Source organism: Aulonocara stuartgranti, assembly GCF_965226115.1.
Source record: "Aulonocara stuartgranti genome assembly, chromosome: 15".
Taxonomy (NCBI): domain Eukaryota; kingdom Metazoa; phylum Chordata; class Actinopteri; order Cichliformes; family Cichlidae; genus Aulonocara; species Aulonocara stuartgranti.
The window spans coordinates 42,932,184-42,948,180 of record NC_138951.1 but is presented as its reverse complement, the minus strand read 5'-3'; the positions used below and the strand labels follow the sequence as shown (position 1 = coordinate 42,948,180).

The 15,997-nt window shown below is 43.0% G+C and overlaps 1 protein-coding gene across 1 annotated transcript; it reads left to right on the top strand.

The window, feature by feature from the left end:
• The first annotated feature begins 1,932 nt into the window (after positions 1–1,932).
• Positions 1,933–7,078, top strand: cavin2b (caveolae associated protein 2b). Its single transcript, XM_082506044.1, has 6 exons — positions 1,933–2,294; positions 2,992–3,132; positions 3,232–3,333; positions 4,262–4,528; positions 4,598–4,750; positions 4,967–7,078. The coding sequence occupies exons 1-6, from the start codon at positions 2,061–2,063 to the stop codon at positions 5,333–5,335; spliced, it is 1,266 nt and encodes a 421-aa protein (XP_082362170.1). The 5' UTR covers positions 1,933–2,060; the 3' UTR covers positions 5,336–7,078.
• The last annotated feature ends 8,919 nt before the right edge of the window (positions 7,079–15,997 follow it).

Here is a 15,997-nt window from a genome sequence, read left to right as displayed (position 1 = left end):
ATCACTAGCCTGCAGGTCAGAGGAAGCTGTGGTCTCTCCTTCCTCTTTCACCCTCCTCTTCCTCACTGATGGACTACAAACACTGACTTTAATAAAAGCTGACACTCCTCCCTGTGTTACCATGGTGACACAGTGAATGTGTTTTAATGAGCTGACGTCAGATATTCAGATGTTTCCTCTCTCTAACACACTCAGCGTCTTCCTGTTTCCTGTCTTTGTGAGCTGAACTCCAAGTTCTTCCTCTGTGGTTCTCCAGCTCTGACCAGGCTTCAGGTCACCTGTGATGACGGCAATGGGCAGATCAAACTGACCACAACACACATAATCATCATCATCATCATCATCAAGTGATTACAGCACCAGTACCAACAGGGGGTTTCAGGTTGGTTTGTGTGAATATTAAAGACAGTCTGAGTGAATCTCCGTACGTGTGAACATCGTTACTGTAGCTCAGTTATGTCTTCGATTAGAGACAAACTGGTTTTTAGTGAAATTAAAACTGAGTTTAGAACAGAAATAATCAATTAGACCAGCTACAGAACCACAATGACATAGAAAGAACATCACGACGTCACATATGTGACTGAGCACTGAGACGTAGAACAAAATGCCCAGAAGAGATTAATTTATTTATTCCATCGTTCACATTTTACTAATGTCTCAGCTGCACATATCAAACCAAAGGTGCAGGCATATGGCCCTGCACTGCAAATCGTCACCTGTGGGCCACAAACAGTTTGGGTCTGAGAATCAGCGCCGTGTGTGACCTGTAACCAGGGTTTGTAAAGGGAAGTGGCTCAAACAAACAAAGGAAACAACAAAGAGGTGAGTCCGCCCTTCGTCCTTCACGGCTGGACGGACTCACCAAGACAAAATGATGTTTGAATCAAAAGAACAAAAAAGGACAACAGAGGGAAGATTATCAGTGAAAACCTTACACCATAAAAACATTTCATTAAACTGTTTAAATTAATCATCGTCACAGGAGAGCGCTGACCTCAAGCACCCACAACCTTTCCACAGTTCCTCCTCCAGGTGGCGCTGGTTACACATACAAACAACGTTACATTCATTATATTCACTTGGACGCCTCCATCATGTTTAGTTCGGATATCTGTTTTTCTTTAGGAAACATTTTTCCTCCATATTACCTGAGCAGTCACATGACAGCAGGTGAGAACTCTGCAGATCCTGGACAGGAAGTAAAGACCATCTGTGGACTGGGGAGGGCTCTGAGGGTACACCTGTGATGATCTTAGACTGCTGTGACCACAGCACATGGCAGACGGTTACTTCCTGTTAAAAGAGAGTTCTTCCTGTCCACCATTGCCAGGTGCTGTCTGACTGTCAGGGTTTCCTCTCTGATACTGCAGGGGCTTTCCTCACAGTATCATTGAATTGACTGTTGTTGTGAGTTTGCAGAGTATAAATAAAGCTGAATTAAACTTTATGAAAACGACGTTAGAGCGACAAACAGAACCTGTCTGACGTGAGCGGTGGGCGAGAGAGCTTCACACAGACGGAGAGAGAGGGAGTGTTTCCTTCCAGATGACTTCACCTTAAAAACATGAGTGAGAGACACGACTCCCTCCCTCCCTTTCTCTCTGTCTCCAAACACAAACAGCCCTTCTTGCCCTGTTGTCACGGCAACAGCCCTCTCCGCTGTGGGCGTGGCAGACCCCAAGGCTGCAGAGTTAACCCTTCAGCTCCACGAACGTGTTGCTCAGGTCAGTTTGTGAATGATTGAATGCTTTCTGACAGGAGAAGACACCTGACAACACCTGACAAGAAGTGACACACTAACGTGAACCTTCCACATTAAAAGCCCGTCTCTGTGTGAAGGTTTCCTGAGTCTGTGTCAGGCTGTGGCAGTGAAGCAGTTAAAGGTGTGGACGCTTCCACTGTTGGAAAGTTAGACGGAAAGTTTTCCTCAGAGACAGCCAATCAGAGCCCAGGACACACACACACACTGAGAGCAAGCATTCAGGAAGCAGCTCCGCACTTTTCCTGCAGCAGGGACATTTCGGACATTTTGGAGTTTCTGCTTTGACGCTGCCATCATGGTAACCACGGAAACCCACCAGTGCCAGGACCTGCTGGTCCCCTCTCAGGACCAGGACCAGGTAGACCCCGAGAACCAGCAGGAGGACCCGGCCTCGCCCTCTTCTCTCATGGCGGGACTGGACCCGGAGAAGATGAGTCAGGGTCCCGTCAACGCCATCACAGTCCTCACGCTGCTGGATAAGCTGGTCAACATGCTGGATGCCGTGCAGGAGAACCAGCACAAGATGGAGGTGAGGTTGCAGGGCCACACCTGGGGGCTCCAGCTCTGACACAGGGTCCTGAAGCTCTCACCAAACTCCAGACAAAAAACTGCAGATTTAAGTCAGTGTTCAACATTAGTCCAGTTTATCCTGGAATAGAAACAGGAAGGCTTGCTGGTGTTTCCAGGATCAAAGACAGCTATGTTCAGTCATAGTCCAGACCAAACTCCAGTCAAAAACTCCAAATTTCCTTTTAAAACCCTTATTCTCCTTTCTCTGTGACCGCTCGCTTTCTGGCTCTCACACCAACGTGAGGCAGCTGCCACATGTTGAGCTCTGGTGTAATTGTGGATTCCTGTCATGTTTGTCACTGACAGACGTTTACTACAGACTGCAGATTAGGTCGCAGGCTCGCACTACAGCCTGGGTTTGTTTTTCCGGATCAGTAACAATGCTTGGGACATGTTTCCTGATTTTCAGTCACTTTATTTATCCCTACAGGGGGATTCAGAGTGCAGAGAGCGGCATATACAGGGAAACAGAAAAGAACAAGGATGAAATAAAAAAGTTCAAATCAGTGCTAAGCAGCCGGTAATATACAGCAAATAAAGCACACCATGTGTATGGTGCATAATGTCCAGAATTCAAATGTCTAATCTCTGGGATCCTCTCAGATTTTGTTACCGATGAACTATTGAACCAAGGTTATTGGCTGGTTGTGTCTCAGGTGCACCAGGTGGAGATGGAGGGCGTCGTCAAGGGAATCCAGGCTGACATGACCAAACTGTCCAAAAGTCAAAGTTTCACGTCGAACACAGTCAGCAAACTGCTGGACAAAAGCCGCAAGCTGTCCGTCACTATGAAAGAGGTCAGTGAACCCAGCACAGGTATGCGGGACACGTGTCAGTACGCAGCACTGATTTACAGCACACCTGTCCCTAACCCTCTCACTTGTGCATTGATGCAGATTCGTGATAAGATGGAGCGTCAGGGCATGCAGGTGAAGAAGCTGGAGGCCAACCACGCCCACTTGATCAACAGGAACAACTTCAAAGTCCTCATCTTCCAGGTTAGTGATACCCCTGTACAGGTGGGTCAAAGGTCAGAGGTCAGGCACTCCATCAGCTGCTCTGAGCCTCTTCGGGAATATCCAGGATTTCCTGTTTTCTGCTGTGCTTTTTTGCATGAATGCAGGTGAGTTCAACCTGCTACAAAGATCCTCCCACCCCAACGTCATTTGTGAGTCACACCTGGACCAGAAGCTCTGAGGCATGCTGGGAGTTGTAGTTATGAACAAAGGAGGTCTGTTAGGGTCCAGCTGGCTCTCAGCCGGTCGCCTTATTTGGCCACCAGCTGCTACGGGAACTGAACTGGAAAAATGGACAGTGATCATGTGATCTGGTTATCATAGTGACAGTCAGCAGAGTCATGAGGTCAGTTTTTATTTCCATAGCTTGTCCTCGGGGCTGATATCAGCTGACGCGGTGTGCAGTAAAGCTGTAGTACTGCAGTATCAGTGTGTACCTATGAGGTGTGAGGAGGACTCAGCTGTAGTCAATACTACAGTTAGTACTACAGTCAGTATACTTAAAGTCAGCACTGTCTTCTCTCACTGACAGTAAACACTCCCATCCTCCCTAAATACCCAGCATTCCTCATGAGTTTTAACATGTGTGTGTGAGTCAGAGTGTGTTACTGTGTGTGGTTCTTCTGTAAGCCCTCCCCTGTTGTGTTTATGTGGACAGCACTGCGCACACTCATTACTGGGGTTCTTCAGGTTCTTGTTGGTTCTGGTTCTGGTCTCTGTGGTTCCACTAGAGGTGAAACAAAAAAAAAGAGTTCTCCTCACTGGGCACAGTTGCTTTTTTCCTGGTTTATCAAAACCTCGAAGTTCTCCTTTTGTTCCACCAAGATCCCCCTGGAGTCAGAGGAGAGGTCTCTGGTTCCTCCACAGATCACCGGACAGCCTCCTCATGCTCTCCTGTGTTCCACTTTAGGAGGAGAACGAGATCCCCTCCAGTGTTTTTGTGAAGGATCCTCCTCCATACCCTCGGGATGAGATTTTGGAGGAAGGTGAGGAAGTGGAGCCGGGCAGCTTGGATGGCAACCGTTCCCAGGAGGGCGGGCTCCAGACTATCGACCTATCATCTGATGAGGACGTTGGGCTGGAGGCAGAGGTAGAAGACGAGGAGGCATGGCCTCAAGATTTGGAGAACATGGAGAAGTCCAGAGCTGAGAAACTGAAACGATCCAGCCTGAAGAAGGTGAGAAATAAAGACAGTGAGACAGGTGAGAGTAGTCACACAGACAGGTAATCATGTCCTTGTCTACAGGTGGACAGTCTAAAGAAGGCGTTCTCCAGGCAGAACATCGAGAAGAAGATGACAAGGATCGGAACGAAGATCGTTTCTGCCGAACAAAGAGAGAAGATCAAGCAAAAGACTGCCAGCCTGAAGGTTTCACCTTTGAGCTTCCACATGAGGAAGGTACAGAGTTATTCCTCTTACTATTTTCCAGAGACGCCACCAATGTACCCATTAGGTCCCAGTATGTTCCCCTCACAACGTTACCCTAAAGTTACCCTAAAGTTACCCAGTCCACATGGAATGTTCCACCAAAGTCTTCTGAACAATGTCCGAGTGTTCCACTGAGGTTCCCCTTGGGTTTCTCTGGATTTCAAATCTTTGATTTTGTGTTTACAGCCTCGCAGCAACTCTGAATCTCAGCTTCCAGAGGCCTCTGCTCCAACTGGGGAGACACTTACTACTGAGGCTAACATCCAGCTCTCCCCACTGGGCAGCACTGAGCAGGAGGTCTCCTTCACAGAAGTTCATGCCCAGCTGGCCCCAACCGAGCAGCAGCAGGAGGAGGAAGTGAAAGAGGAGGAGAAGGAAGAGGAGAAACAAGAGGAGAAGGAAGAGGAGACAGAGGTGGTGAAAGAGCAGCAGACGTCAGTTGTGGTGGAGGCTGATGTGTCGGTGGTTTCGGAGGGAGTTGGAGAGGAGTATGCTCTATCCTCCACCCTCCCTAAGGAGGAGAAAGGAGAGGAGGAGAAGGTGGATGAATCCTAAACACTCCTCTGGTAATGGAGTTTCATTAGTGACAAAACAAACCTGAGCTACGATCAATCAGAAAGTCCTCATCTTCTTAAATTAACATTTCAGTGTGCCTGGGTTCTTTTTAGGCTTTCCTTCCACAGAGGTTCTTCCTAGGTTCTCCTTCAATTCCCCAGTTAATTCCTTAAAGATTCCCAAAGGTCATTGTAAGAACCCCAGGCATCCTTCCAAAGTTCACTCAATAAACGGCTTGCTGAAGTTCCTCTACGAGCCCTCCGGGGCATCTCCATGTTCCTGGTCTTTATGCCAAGCTAGTCTTAGTAGCTGTTTGCTGTAGTTTCATATTTACAGACCCAAAAATGTTGAAATGTTCCTTTAAAGTTCGGAGCTCAGGTTTGTTTTATATATATTTCTGAGTATTGATAAACCCCCACAAACAGTCCAGTCCAGTGTTACATGTGATCCTGTAAACCACGTATATGTTACACTCCTTAGTGTTTTAGGTTGAAGTATGCATGACGTCAAGAACTTTAGTTCCTCCACTGATCTGAAACCTAAAGCTAGAACCTGGAGATATGGGGTTTCTACAGGAATGGGATGATTTTTATGTTCCTTCTTTTATTGCTGATATGCGTTCTTTTTAAGCAGCTGACTGATGTAACTGTGATGATCGGCCTGATCCGAAACATAAAACATTCACCCAGTTGAACCCAGTGATGTTCTAAACCCTCACCTGTCAATCATCCAGATCTCAGGGAACACAAGGTTAACATGGTGCTAAACAGACCCCTAGAAGGTTTACAAAATGTTCTACAAGCATTCACCTAATTTGATCCTTCAGGTTATTAGAACATTATACCAGTGTTCCACTAAGGTTCCCAGGAGATCCCTAGATATTGTTAACCTGGTAGTACCCTAATGACCCCTTGAGGATCCCCAAAGCATTCTGTCAAGGTTCTACTGACATTCCCAGCATGATCTCCAGGGTTTCTGTAGTATTCTGGTAACAATCCCAATTCTAACCACGTGTTGTCTAAAATGTTCCTCTGGTTTTTATGTTGAGTTTTTATTTGGTTAAACTGGTTGGTTTTGATTCTCTTAGACTCTTTTTGTCCCAAAAGATTCAGTCTGGTTCTCCAGAAAATTCTCATCTTTGACTGCTCTGATGTTCCACTAAGTTTTTTTAAAGGTTTCCAAAGATCAACTGTTGGTTACACTGAAGCTTTTCTACAAGATTTTTACATTTGGAACTTGCTTCACTTGAAGTTAAACATTCCCCAGTGTCTTCTTAAGCTCTCCCAAAGATATTCCAAATATTTCCTGAAAGGTTGCCCTGACATGACTCTACATTCCACTGATATGTTCTCCTAATGTTCCCCTGTTGTTTTCTTTACATTCTGCTGAGGTTCTCCTGATGTTCCTGCCTGTTCCAGTTGCTGTGTTGATTTACTAAACATGAATTTTTATCTAATGTTTTCTTATTCGATCAATATCTTTTGTCCTCTCTGAGGGACTCAGCTTTTCAATAACCTGCCATTTCCTGCTTATTAACCATACAGAAGTATTTGTGACCAGGGTGTTAACCTCCTCAGCAGACCTAATCAGACTTATTGATCAGTTTGTTGCTTTCAGGTGTAGCATTTCTGTTTTGCTTGTTTTTATTTTACCACAAACTTTGTGCTGCCAAAGAACTGATTTCCTTTTTCAATTAATTATCTAATCCTCCATATAATCAATAAAACCTGTGAAACCACACAACTGCCTCTGCTTCTGATTTAATGACTGATTAATGATCGGATGAACATAGACACAGATTTCAGTTTATGAAGCTTTAGTTATTATAAAGAAAATCAATTGACTATTAATTGATTGATTTCCGCCAGCACAGACACAAACAGAGAGAAGTACCTGCTCACAGGTAAAAGTCCTCCATGGATGTCATATCTTTTAGACCCCATTCCCACAAAACTGCTCAAAGAAGTCCTGCCATTAATTAATTCTTCGATCTTAAATATGATCAACCTATCTCTAATAATCGGCTATCACAGGCCTTCAAGCTGGCTGTAGTTAAACCTTTACTCAAAAAGCATCTCTAGACCCAGCAGTCTTAGCTAATTATAGGCCAATCTCCAACCTTCCTTTATATCAAACATCCTTGAAAGAGTAGTTGTCAAACAGCTAACAGATCATCTGCAGAGGCTTATTTGAAGAGTTTCAGTCAGGTTTCAGAGCTCATCACAGCACAGAAACAGCTTTAGTGAAGGTCACAAATGATCTTCTTATGGCCTCTGACAGTGGACTCATCTCTGTGCTTGTCCTGCTAGACCTCAGTGCAGCGTTCGATACTGTTGACCATAATATCCTATTAGAGCGATTAGAACATGCTGTAGGTATTACAGGTACTGCACTGCAGTGGTTTGTATCATATCTATCTAACAGACTCCAATTTGTGCATGTAAATGGAGAGTCCTCTTCACCCACTGAGGTTAATTATAAAGTTCCACAGGGTTCAGTGCTAGGACCAATTCTGTTTACATTATACATGCTTCCCTTAGGCAGTATCATTAGAAGACATAGCATACATTTTCACTGCTACGCAGATGGCACCCAGCTCTATCTGTCCATGAAGCCAGATAACACACACCAATGAGTTAAACTGCAGCAATGTCTTAAAGACATAAAGACCTGGATGGCCGCTAACTTTCTGCTTCTTAATTCAGATCAAACTGAGGTTATTGTAGTCGGCCCTGAAAAGCTTAGAAATATGGTATCTTAGCAGATTCTTACTCTGGATGGCGTTACCTTGGCCTCCAGTAACGCTGTGAGGAACCTTGGAGTCATTTTTGACCAGGACATGTCCTTCAACGCACATATTAAACAAATATGTAAGACTGCATTCTTCCATTTGTGCAACATCTCTAAAATTAGAAATATCCTGTCTCAGAGTGAAGCTGAAAAACTAGTTCATGCATTTATTACTTCCAGGCTGGACGACTGTAATTCATTATTATCAGGAAGTCCTAAAAACTCGCTGAAAAGCCTTCAGCTAATCCAAAATGCTGCAGCAAGAGTCCTGACAGGGATTAGAAAGAGAGAGCATATTTCTCCTGTTTTGGCTTCCCTTCATTGGCTTCCTGTTAAATCCAGAATTGAATTCAAAATCCTGCTCCTCACATACAAGGTCTTAAATAATCAGGCCCCATCTTATCTTAATGACCTTGTAATACCATATCACCCTATTAGAGCACTTCGCTCTCGCTCTGCAGGCCTACTTGTTGTTCCTAGAGTATTTAAAAGTAGAATGGGAGGCAGAGCCTTCAGTTTTCAGGCCCCTCTTCTGTGGAACCAGCTTCCAGTTTGGATTCAGGAGACAGACACTATCTCTACTTTCAAGATTAGGCTTCAAACTTTCCTTTTTGCTAAAGCATATAGTTAGGGCTGGACCAGGTGACCCTGAATCCTCCCTTAGTTATGCTGCAATAGACGTAGGCTGCCGGGGGATTCCCATGATGCATTGAGTTTTTCCTTTCCAGTCACCTTTCTCACTCACTATGTATTAACAGACCTCTCTGCATTGAATCATATCTGTTATTAACCTCTGTCCCTCTTCCACAGCATGTCTTTTATCCTGTCTTCCTTCTCTCACCCCAACCAATCACAGCAGATGGCCCCGCCCCTCCCTGAGCCTGGTTCTGCTGGAGGTTTATTCCTGTTAAAAGGGAGTTTTCCCTTCCCACTGTTGCCAAAGTGCTTGCTCATAGGGGGTCATATGATTGTTGGGTTTTTCTCTGTATTTATTATTGTGCGATCTACTGTACAATATTTAGCGCCTTGAGGCGACTTTTGTTGTGATTTGGCGCTGTAGAAATAAAATTGAATTGAATTGAATTGATTTGAATACCATTACATTATATTTACTGTGCTCATGCAAAAAAAAATAATGGCGGATCAAAATGAATGTTGGTGCCAATCTTTGGCCCATCTAAAGTTCTAATTATAATAGCACCCAAATATTACTTCAAATGTATTTTATGGAAAGTTTTATGGAAGTTTTTTGTTTTTTTCGGCTAAAAAAAACAGTGCGCTCATGTAAAGAAACTGGGATTTAAAGGGTTAAAACACTGAAAATATAATTAATACTTGATATGAATATTTTAGGCAGAACTAGTTTTAAAAGACTGACTCATTTAAGGTGGAAAATATATTAAATATTAATATATAACATTTTTTAGCACTTTTTGGGGCGTGGCCATTTTTTGGCCTTAGGATCAAAGATGTGTTTTAAAGCAGCGGTCCCCAACCCCCAGACCGGTACCGGTCCGTGAGTCGTTTGGTACCGGGCCGCGAGAGTTAAGGCTCAGGTGTGAAATGTATGGTTTTCACGGTTTTTATCGGTTTTTCTGTCACGGTTCTGGGTCCGTTGGACCCAGTATTTTGAGTTTATTGTGTTTTGATTTAAGTTTGCATCAGGGATTGTGTTCTTGTTCTCTTGTCGTGTTATGGTAATGTTTATGTCTATTATTAGAGTTCCATGTTTCTGTTTATCTGGGTTTAAGATGTGGGTTTAGTTTCATATGTCATTTCAAGTCTGTCTCTGTCTAGTCTGTGTCTTAGTAAAGTGTGTTTTGTTTCCTGTTTTATTGTGAAGGTCTGCGTCTCATGTGAGTGTGTTCAGTTTTACCTTTGTCTCGTCTTGTTGATTATTCCCAGCTGTGTCCACCACCTGTGTGTAATTCCCCTGTGGTTCTCTGTGTATTTAAGTCATGTCTTCCGTCATTGTTGTTGCTGGTCCGTCTGTGTATTCCACCCTGCCTCATCTGCGTTTCTACCATGTCTCACCCGTGTGTTCTCCCTGCTGTCCGCCGTTAGTCTCTTCTGGTCGTTCTCGTTAAGGTTTGTGCTCTGTAGTTTAGTTGATTCCAGTATAGTTTAGTTCTAGCTCCATTTGCCGTTTGTATTTACTTTCATGTTCAATAAACCACCTTTACACCTTCACGACTGCCTGCATTTGGATCCTCCTTCATTTCCTCCACACGGCTCACCTCACTCACCGTGACAGTTTCAGCGTTATTTTGTTATCGTTTTTATCCTTAACTCGGTTTTTCCGGGTTTTTTCACGTGTGTTATGAATAAATCTTCTTTTTTTCGGTACCGGTACTAGTTTTATTTTGATGTATTTATCCGCGACACCTTAAAGGCCGGTCCGTGACAATATTGTCGGGCATAAACCGGTCCGTGGCGCAAAAAAGGTTGGGGACCGCTGTCTTAGGGTTTCAAGAGGCAGTCAGACTGGATGCTGCTGGGCTGACCAGCAAGATTATTGGCTGTTTAGAAAAACATGGGCTGGACTACAGACAGAACCTTGTTGGCCAAGGGTATGATGGAGCATCTGTGATGAGTTGGTCACATTCTGGTGTACAAGCTAGGATAAAGGAGGTGGCAAAGTATGCTTTCTACATTCACTGTAGTGCCCACTGCTTAAACCTTGTCATAGTAGATGCAGTCCAAAGTGTGCCTGATGCAGGAAATTTCTTTTCTTTGCTCGAACGATTATACACATTCATATCTGGATCTTACGTCCATCAGAAATGGCTGACAGTGCAGCAGGAAATGTTTCATGGGGTACCAAGAGAACTGCAGTGCCTTAGTGAGACACGTTGGTCTTCTAGACATATAGCATGTCGCAATATCGTGAACAGGTTGCCTGCAATTTTGCGTGTACTAGAAGAGATCTCATCAGAGAACAATGCACAGAGAGCTGTAGAAGCAAAGGGCATTCTGGTTCAAATGGATCTGAATTTTGTTGGTTGCCTTGCACTCTTCAGAAAAGTATTGAGTGATTCTATTATGGTTTATTACCGAACTGAATCCTTTTTTGATGACCTGTGGACTGATATTGTAGAAACGTGAAAAAAGTGGCATTTCAACCCAACACATCCCAAAACGATCAATACAGAAAGCAAGAAAACTTCATGATTCTCTCGTTAATTCTACCCTTGGACAGCATGCAGACCCAGACAGCAAACAAATGTTCAGAATCCAAGTATTCTACCCAGTTATAGATTGTATGATGGGAGAAATGGAAAGACGCTTTTCTAGGCTGAACTGTAATATTATGAAAGGTGTTCAGGCATTAAATCCATCAAGTGGCACATTTTTGAGAGAGGAGGATGTACTACTTCTTGCCCGTGCTTATGACTCCAATACTGACGATCTGAAGCATGAAGTACCTCAGATTAGGCGAGTCTTAGAAAGACTTGCAAAGAGTGATGAAACAGTTCCTACCACTCTCCTACAGTTTGTGAGTTTCTTGGAGTCATATAATGATGTGTTTTTTGAACTGTTCCGGCTGTGCAAAATAGCTGTAGTGTAGCCTGTCAGCAGTGCATCTTGTGAAAGGACCTTTCTCTGCTTTGAGGATAATTAAAAACTATTTACGATCAACTATGACAGAGGAAACACTGTCCAATCTGTCTATACTCAGTATTGAATCCAAACACACAAAAGCATTGGATTTGGATGAGTTTGTCAGACGGTTTGCTAATCAACATGGAAATCGCCGCATTCAGTTGTTGTAGACACAGTATTCTTCAACGTGGCCTAATGTAATGAAAAATAAACTTTAATTCAATTCAATTCAATTCAATTCAATTCAATTTTATTTATATAGTGCCAAATCACAACATAAGTTGCCTCAAGGCGCTTCATAGATACAGAGAAAAACCCAACAATCATATGACCCCTATGAGCAAGCACTTTGGCAACAGTGGGAAGGGAAAACTCCCTTTTAACAGGAAGAAACCTCCAGCAAAACCAGGCTCAGGGAGGGGCGGGGCCATCTGCTGTGACCGGTTGGGGTGAGAGAAGGAAGACAGGATAAAAGACATGCTGTGGAAGAGGGACAGAGGTTAATAACAGATATGATTCAATGCAGAGAGGTCTGTTAATACATAGTGAGTGAGAAAGGTGACTGGAAAGGAAAAACTCAATGCATCATGGGAATCCCCCGGCAGCCTACGTCTATTGCAGCATAACTAAGGGAGGATTCAGGGTCACCTGGTCCAGCCCTAACTATATGCTTTAGCAAAAAGGAAAGTTTGAAGCCTAATCTTGAAAGTAGAGATAGTGTCTGTCTCCTGAATCCAAACTGGAAGCTGGTTCCACAGAAGAGGGGCCTGAAAACTGAAGGCTCTGCCTCCCATTCTACTTTTAAATACTCTAGGAACAACAAGTAGGCCTGCAGAGCGAGAGCGAAGTGCTCTAATAGGGTGATATGGTACTACAAGGTCATTAAGATAAGATGGGGCCTGATTATTTAAGACCTTGTATGTGAGGAGCAGGATTTTGAATTCAATTCTGGATTTAACAGGAAGCCAATGAAGGTAAGCCAAAAAGGGAGAAATATGCTCTCTCTTTCTAGTCCCTGTCAGGACTCTTGCTGCAGCATTTTGGATTAACTCAAGGCTTTTCAGTGAGTTTTTTGGACTTCCTGATAATAATGAATTACAGTCGTCCAGCCTGGAAGTAATAAATGCATGAACTAGTTTTTCAGCTTCACTCTGAGACAGGATATTTCTAATTTTAGAGATGTTGCGCAAATGGAAGAACGCAGTCTTACATATTTGTTTAATATGTGCGTTGAAGGACATGTCCTGGTCAAAAATGACTCCAAGGTTCCTCACAGCGTTACTGGAGGCCAAGGTAATGCCATCCAGAGGCCATAAGAAGATCATTTGTAACCTTCACTAAAGCTGTTTCTGTGCTGTGATGAGCTCTGAAACCTGACTGAAACTCTTCAAATAAACCATTCCTCTGCAGATGATCTGTTAGCTGTTTGACAACTACTCTTTCAAGGATTTTTGATATGAAAGGAAGGTTGGAGATTGGCCTATAATTAGCTGAGACTGCTGGGTCTAGAGATGCTTTTTGAGTAAAGGTTTAACTACAGCCAGCTTGAAGGCCTGTGGTACATAGCCGATTATTAGAGATAGGTTGATCATATTTAAGATCGAAGAATTAATTAATGGCAGGACTTCTTTGAGCAGTTTTGTAGGAATGGGGTCTAAAAGACACGTTGATGGTTTGGAGGAAGTAATTATTGAAGTTAACTCAGAAAGATCAATTGGAGAAAAAGAGTCTAACTTAACATCAATGGTACTAAGAGTAGCTGTAGATAATATTACATCTGTGGGAAGATTATTGGTAATTTTTTCTCTAATGATTAAAATTTTATTTGTGAAGAAGTTCATGAAGTCATTACTAGTTAACGTTAAAGGGATTGTTGGCTCACAAGAGCTCTGACTGTTTGTCAGCCTGGCTACAGAGCTGAAGAGAAACCTGGGGTTGTTCTTATTCTTCAATCAGTGATGAATAGTAAGATGTTCTGGCTTTGCGGAGGGCTTTCTTATAAAGCAGCAAACAATTTCTCCAGGCTAAATGATGATCCTCTAAATTTGTGACACGCCATTTCCTCTCCAGATTACGAGTCATCTGCTTTAGGCTACGTGTTTGAGAATTATACCACGGAGTCAGGTACTTCTGATTAGAGACCTTAGTTTTCACCGGAGCTACAGTATCCAGAGTCGTACGTAGTGAGGAGGTGAAATTATTAACAAGATAATCGACCTCTGTTGGGGTAGCGTTCAGATAGCTGCTCTGCTCTATGTTGGTACAGGGCATTGAAGATGATAACAGTGGGTGGATTATATTCTTAAACTTAGTTACAGCGCTTTCAGAAAGACATCTACTTTGATAAAGTCTACTCTCCACTGCTGTGTAATCAATTATTGTAAATGTAAATGTTATCAGGAAATGATCAGACAGGAGAGGGTTTTCAGGAAACACTGTTAAAAGTTCAGTTTCTATGCCATATGTTAAAACATGATCTAGAGTGTGATTAAAGTGGTGGGTGGGTTCTTTTACATTTTGAGAGAAACCAATTGAGTCTAATAACAGATTAAATGCCATGTTGAGGCTGTCATTTTTAGCATCTACATGGATGTTAAAATCACCCAAAATAATTATTTTATCTGAGCTCAGAACTAAATTAGATATAAAGTCTGAGAAATCAGACAGAAACTCTGTGTAAGGCCCAGGTGGACGATAGATGATAACAAGTAAGACTGGTTTCTGAGTTTTACAGCTGGGGTGGACGAGGCTAAGCATCAGGCTTTCAAATGAATTAAAAGTCTGTCTTGGTCTTTCATTAATTAATAGGCTGGTGTGAAAAATTGCTGCCACACCTCCCCCTCGGCCTGTGCTTCGAGGTTTCTGGTAGTTAGAATGACTCGGGGGTGTTGATTCATTAAAACTAACATAATCATCCTGCTGCAACCAGGTTTCTGTAAGGCAGAGTAAATCGATTTGTTGATCAATTATTAAGTCATGTACTAACAGAGACTTGGAGGAGAGAGACCTAATATTTAATAATCCACATTTCACTGTTTTACTCTTTGGTTCAGATGTGGATACTTTATTGTTCTTTCTTTGTAATTGTTTATGTTATAATAAAGTTTATAATAAAGTTCTATCTTATCTTATCTTATGTTTAAGTTGTTTATTGCTGGTTTTTAGTTTGTTTTTTGTCTGTTTGGGAGCTGACACAGTCTCTATGGAGATGTGTTTTTGGGGGGGGGGGGGGGGGTAGCAGGAGGAGAGAAGCTGCAGAGAGGCATGTAAGACTGCAACTCTGTGGACGCGGAGCATTTTCCGACAAAAACGCCATTTTCAAATTTAAGTACTTGACTAGTGAATCCTGATGGTGAAAACTGTTTTTTTCATATATTTTGTTCAGTGTTTTCTGTTAAGTGCAGATTTCTGACCTTTTGGTGTAAATGTAAGGATGTAATACACTTTTGAATGTATTTCCAACATAAAAAGAGTTTGAAACTTAATTAAAAATACAAGTCCAACTTAATCCACCTTGTATTGTGTAGGTTTCTGGATTTTGTACTTATTGGGATATATGCTTATTTGTTGTATAGGCTATGAACTGAAATATTTAGTTATTTCGGCTAATGCCAAAAAGAATGTTAGACTACGCTATATTAAACAAAAATTGATGTATTTTGACTATATATGGCATGTATTAGAAAACGTAGCACCTGCAAATGTGTAAAGAAATGGCTTCGACTTTGCCACCCTATCTGATCTCCATGCCACCCCAAAAATTTTTCTCTAGATCCGCCCCTGCCAGGATGAGGCGTACGAGTCCTGCGTCCATCTCCTGGTGGAGCGTTTGGTCAACAGCGAAAATGCAACCGTTTTTTGTTACGGGCAGACTGGATCAGGCAAGACGTACACACTGGGTGGAAGGAGCCAGCGAGTTCTCACTCGCTTTTGCGCATGCACAGGACTGGAATGTAAGCATTTTCGGCCGTTTCAATGTGGACGCACAACTCTGTGAAAACGACTGAAAATGCTAGTGTGGACGCGGAGCATTTTCCGACAAAAACGCCATTTTCAAATCTATCTGGGCTAGTGTGGACATAGCCTGAGGCTCATCGAAGGCACCATCTCACCTGAAAACAGTCTATCAGAGGGTCAGCACATCTGATGGACTGGTACAGGAAACCCACAGCACTGGGACCACCTTGGAACCAGCACGAGTGCTTTGGGTTTACTGGGCATTCTGGGTTTTGGAAAAAGCTTTGAGTGGTCAAAAAACCCACACACAAA

Excerpts from the sequence above, each read along its gene's own strand:
- cavin2b (XM_082506044.1), top strand. The coding sequence starts at position 2,061 with ATGGTAACCACGGAAACCCACCAGTGCCAGGACCTGCTGGTCCCCTCT. Across the intron at positions 4,529-4,597 it reads AACGATCCAGCCTGAAGAAG|GTGGACAGTCTAAAGAAGGC; the intron begins GTGAGAAATAAA and ends CCTTGTCTACAG. Across the intron at positions 4,751-4,966 it reads TGAGCTTCCACATGAGGAAG|CCTCGCAGCAACTCTGAATC; the intron begins GTACAGAGTTAT and ends TTGTGTTTACAG.